This window comes from Terrapene carolina, unplaced genomic scaffold (genome assembly GCF_002925995.2).
Source record: "Terrapene carolina triunguis isolate 2854851 unplaced genomic scaffold, T_m_triunguis-2.0 Scaffold46875, whole genome shotgun sequence".
Lineage (NCBI taxonomy): Eukaryota > Metazoa > Chordata > Testudines > Emydidae > Terrapene > Terrapene triunguis.
This window is the reverse complement of record NW_020711226.1, coordinates 1-5,394: the sequence shown is the minus strand read 5'-3', so window position 1 is coordinate 5,394 and position 5,394 is coordinate 1. Positions and strand designations below refer to the sequence as shown.

The 5,394-nt window shown below is 46.4% G+C and overlaps 1 protein-coding gene across 1 annotated transcript; it reads right to left on the bottom strand.

The window, feature by feature from the left end:
• Positions 1–3: 3 nt before the first annotated feature.
• On the bottom strand, positions 4–801 carry LOC113405636 (olfactory receptor 51G2-like; the record flags this gene model as incomplete). The annotated part of the gene is made up of 1 exon (XM_026646855.1): positions 4–801. A coding segment is annotated over exon 1 (798 nt), but the record flags the coding sequence as incomplete, so codon positions are not given.
• Between the last annotated feature and the right edge of the window lie 4,593 nt (positions 802–5,394).

The following is a 5,394-nucleotide window of genomic DNA, read 5'->3' as shown; positions in this document are numbered from 1 at the left end:
TCCGAATCTGTGTATCAAAGCCAGGCCAATGTCTGATATGTAGAAGAGCACGACAGCGCAGAGGTGGGAGACGCAGGTGTTCAGGGCCCTCAGGCACTCTGTGTGGGATGCAACGCTCAGCACTGTTTTGACGATCATCACATAAGAGAGAAATATGAGCAGTGAGTCTAACCCCACAATGAAGTATGTAAGAAACAACCCATAGATTTTGTTCACTGAGATGTCTGAACAAGCTGCCTTCATGACGTCCTGGTGCAGGCAGTAGGAATAGGAGAGGACATTGTCTCGACAGTATTGGAACCGTTTCAGGAGAATGGGGAGTGGGAGTATTATGGCCACTGATCTTAGAACAGCCACCAGTCCCATCTTGGCTATTCTTGGTGTAGTTAAGATGGAAGCATATCTCAGTGGGTTACAGATTGCGATGAAGCGGTCAAAGGCCATCAACACGAGCACGGAGGATTGCATTTTTGAAAGCGAGTGGACAAAGAACAGCTGGGCAAAACAGGCATTGAGGCTGATTCCCCTAGAGTTAAACAAGTATATACCTAGTATCGTTGGTATGGTGGCTATTGATAAGCCAAGGTCTGTGACGGCCAACATGGAAAGGAAAATGTACATGGGCTCATGGAGGCTTGAATCTGTTTTTATAATGAACAGAATGACTGAATTTCCTAATATTGAAATAACATACATTAAGCAGAAGGGGATAGAGATCCAGATATGGACGTCTTCCAGCCCAGGTATCCCAGTGAGAAGGAACACTACAGAGTTGAATTTGGTGTCATTGACAGCTGACATGATATACTGGGCAGATCCAGCTACGTTTGAACTTTCCTTCCTGAAAAGAAAAAGAACAGAAGACTAGATGATATTTAGCGAGACAGGTTTCTGCTCTCAGTGCAAATCTAGAGATTCCCAGGACCTCAAGGAAAATCAGCAAAAACATTGTTTTGGATTTATACTACCAATAGGAAGACAGGCACTGCCAGACTAGATCAGACCTGCAGTCTGTCTAGCCCAGTATCCAGTGGCCAATACGAGATGCTGCAAAGGAAGGAGGAAGAAGCCCTGCAATAGGGAACTAAGAGATACCCTGATCCCAGGGAAAGTCAGACATATTTTGTTGTGTAAAGCAAGAAGGTGTAGAGCCCTTACAAGACATTTTTAAGAAAAATTCTCAGTACTATAATTGGATTTCCTGATTACCATCTCTCTTTCAATTCTGAGAAGCTTTGGTCCCCATTGATATCTTGTGGTTGGGAGATCCACAGCCTACTTGAGCACTGTGTGATTTTACAATTGTGACCTTCACACAGACACCCTTTCTGGCCCTCCACTTCTGAGTGTGGCCCATTGTATCATGACATCTATAAACACATGACAAGTGCTTGGTGAAGACGGTCATTGTATTTATCTGCCCTGCATTGAAGCTATTTATAAACGTGTTTCATTGCCTCATAGATATACTTTTTATTTTCCCCACTGCTGAGACTTCAAATTATTCCACTGTCTCTTTCCAGCACATGGGATAAATTCTTAATGCCAGGTTCTTAATTACATAATAGCGACTTCAACTGGGTTGCTCCAGAATTGCATGTGTAAATTCAGTCAGAACCAGGCTCTATTAACTGTCCCTTACCATATACTTCCGGTGATACACTCTGACCCCCAAGAATCCCTCCAAGGGAAGCTGAAGTGCTTTGCCTGGTTAATGTTAACTGAATCCTGAGCATTTCATCTTCCTCACTGGACTTGCATCTCTCCCCATGCAAGGGTCTATAGACACTTGGCAAGTTCCAAGCTAACACATACAGTTACTTCAGCTGGGCGTGGGATGGATTGGCGTCACAAATGGGTGAATATGCAAACACTATGTTTGCACTAATATCGACTTGTGTGCGCAAATTACTTCAGCCATGCTCATGTAAGACATGATGGGCGTAAATTACTTACAACTAATACAACACTCCCCTTTCCTGCATCTCAGCTCTGTAACACTACTGAAACAAAGACCAGCAGTTCTGTTCTCTCATAACTTTTTGGAAAGACTGGCAGCAGTATTTGAGAGGGATTGTGTGCATGACCCTGAATGTAAGTGTCAGAAACAGCTTCTGGTCAGTTACCAGGGGATACTATCATACAACTCTTCAAAAAAGAGTTATTTGCTCAAACCATTGCAAACAGTATGTGGAGAACTTCTGAAATACTTTCTAAAGTAAAAGCCATTAAGCAGCACTGTTTTCACTACTCCTAATAAAAGTTTGGTTTGCAATATTTTAATACAATGAAAAGTTTTTGTATAACATTTACACATCTGTAGTTTAGCACACACATATCAACCCATTCTTTCCCCTCTCCTCTTCTTTCAGAGATGATTTCTCAGGTTAGAGTGGAACTTAAAATGTAGTGTCTGTCACCTGGATTTCTTCAGAATCTAAAAAGATTGCAGGGTCTCAGCCCTCATTCAGTCACTTGTCAGAAAACAAAAGTCTAGTGGTTCCCCTGTCCCTGGGTTAATAGCTGACTGGATCTCCTCAGGTTCTGTTCTGTCAGTCTGTAGCCTGTGTCTGGAGTTGTAACAGGCACTGGGATCAGTATAGAAAATATCCAATCCCTGAGCTGTCACTCTCAGCACCTGTTATTCAGGCACGAGGAGGGTTTGCAGGAAGTGGATTTCAAAGTCAAATGCATGAGGATTCATGGAAATGGAACTTCATTTCACATTTGAAAGTAGTCTATTGCTCTCGATCTCTAGTTCTTTGACTGTCTATGTCTTGTATTCATAAAATACGTAGCATCTGGGAACAGCATTGGGACAGACATGGAGCTGAGTTGCCATAATGAATGTGTATGTTAAACCCAGTTCTTGGGGTGTTTGCTGTAGAGCTATATTGGGTTAACATTTGGGATGTTTATGTTATGGCTGTATTGGGTGAAACCAGTATGGATCTTCCTAGTTTAATAGCAGGCGGCTGGAAAATAAGTAAGAAGGGAAGCAACAGCTCAAGAAAAGCCGTCGCTCAATCAGCACCACAGGGAGGTCGACAACACTGGAGTTATAACCTGGGAAGAGCCCATTTCTGAGCTCCAGCCATGTTACACAGCTTGTTTTTCCAGTGCTGGGAGCCTGCCCAGAGGTGGGGCAGCTTTTGCTGATAAGCTCTTCAGATTCACAGGCAGAGACACCGCTGGGAAGTCTGAAAGCCCTCGGCCTGCCTGTGTCCCCATCAGAGCAGGAGGGTTTGGGGGTCAGAGACGTGTACAGACTGCTGTTTTAAAACCCTCTGATTCTCCCATGTTACGCTTCATTCCTAATATTCAGATTAAACAGTAGTTTGGTTCAAGGATGCTGACTGGTCACGTGTCTCACCACTAGTCACTGACTCCCAAAGGGAAGAACCACAGGAGCCGAACCCACTCAGACCTGCTGGGCAAGCACAGTCATCAAGCAGTGTGCAGGAGCCCAGGGCCCAGTCTGAGGGTGGGAGGATCGTGGGATTCCACCCTATGAGAGGGAAGACTACAAGGCCTGACATCTGGCACTCGGAGACCAGACGGGGGTAGAGATGCGGGTAGCCCTGTAACTCTGAGGAGAATCTACATCGTACAAATGCTGGAGCCCTCAGCCAGTCAGGAAACGGAAATATGACCTATTGTAGCTGTTACCACAGAGCAATGCAGCTCTGAATTCCTGCAATGACAATCGAGCCAAAGAATAAAACCTTTGAAAATGCATTTGCTGATTAAACTTCCCTGAGAAAATAAACCTGAGACAATTTGGGAACTAGTCACGGATATTCCGTGGGGTCTCTTCTCACTCAGCCCCTGGCAGGATCAGCCCAGAGCACAGGGTACCTTGAGAAATGGGATCACTGGAGAAATCTTGACTCAGGGCATTGGGGTTTTAACATTCTGAGCTCACTTTGAATATCAGATTTTTGTGCAACTTGAATAACTCACGGAGCAGCATGAACAGATGTCGGGGAGGGGTTCCCAAGCTACCTAGTGCTGCCTGACCCCCCAGCCCTGTCACTGAGTCACCATGACAGCCCTCTGCCGCTGCACAGAATATCTGCAAATGGAAACAGCTTGCAGCCTTTCCCCTTCACTGCGCATTTTAAAGATAGTGAAAACTTCCAACGTACCCAATTCCTGCTAGAAGGGGAGCCGCTGACAGCAGAGGTCTTCACCCTAAAGGACAAGGAGTCATCAGCAAAGTTGCACAGGCAGCAGGCAGTATCTGTTCAGATAGGGAGGCAGCTGTATTTATGAAGCATGTCTGCACATTCCCTTGGGGGCCACTTGGCCATCAGGGAACCTCAGCTGCTTGGCTTCGTGTGCATCATCTTTAACCCCATCACGGCCAATGGCAAACTGCAGGAGGCCAAATCACAGGGGATGCACGGTGCTGCTACCCAACTGGACTGCAGCACCAGCTCCGCTGCAGGGTCTACTCCTGGAATCTGGGCTTGTCATCACTGTTTATGGTTCCGATTAGTCAGAAGGCTACCTCGAGCGGTAATGATGATGCTGTCACACCTGTGATCTTGATGAAATAAAATAAAATAGAATAATAATATAATTAAGGAGCAGATTTCTCCCCAGCAGCCCCCTGCCCTACATTACAAACCCAGGGTGCAGACCAGGGAAGGGGGATTCCACAAAATATCCTGGAATCGTTACGGGGTGGGGGTAGGGGTGGGGAGGGAGTTCCTTCTCTTCTCCATGAGGAATGAAAATGGGGATCCAGGATCCAGGGATCCCCAAGTTTAGGCACAGATCTCAGTGATCCACTGGTAGCTAGGCCCCCCACCCGCAATCTCTGTGCCTCCACAACTGCTCTAGGATGCTCTCCAGCTCCCTGCTAATACAGGTTCATCAGAGATGTGCTACCAGGGCCTGTCACAGTAGCCACTGCCCACAGGATCTGCTGAAGGGGCATTGTACAGGGTGGAGGGGGCTGCACAGAGATGGGAAGGCTGGTTAGAGTAGCTGATGAACACAATACCCCAGCCATAGACTGGTCGAGAAGTTTTGACCTTTCCATTCCCATTGTGCAGCCATAGACGCCGTCAGTGCAACCTTCATTTACGTTATGAGGACAAGGCAGATGAAAAGCCTCCAATTTCTCTTGGGGATCCAGGCAGCTGAGCTTTCGGAGAAAAATGATCCGTTTTCTATGAAAACTCACTCCAAAAAATGATAAAAAGGAAACATTTGGGGCTGGGTCAAAATTTTTCATGGAGGGAAAAAACCTTTCTTTTCCAGCCCAGCTCTAGTGGAAACCATGAGCCCCTCTCCCTCGTGCTAGAGGACCGCACCCCTAAGTGGCAGCACTCGCCCCGCATCAGCTTCCCACACTGAGCATCCCCTGGACGTCTGCTAGGGTGG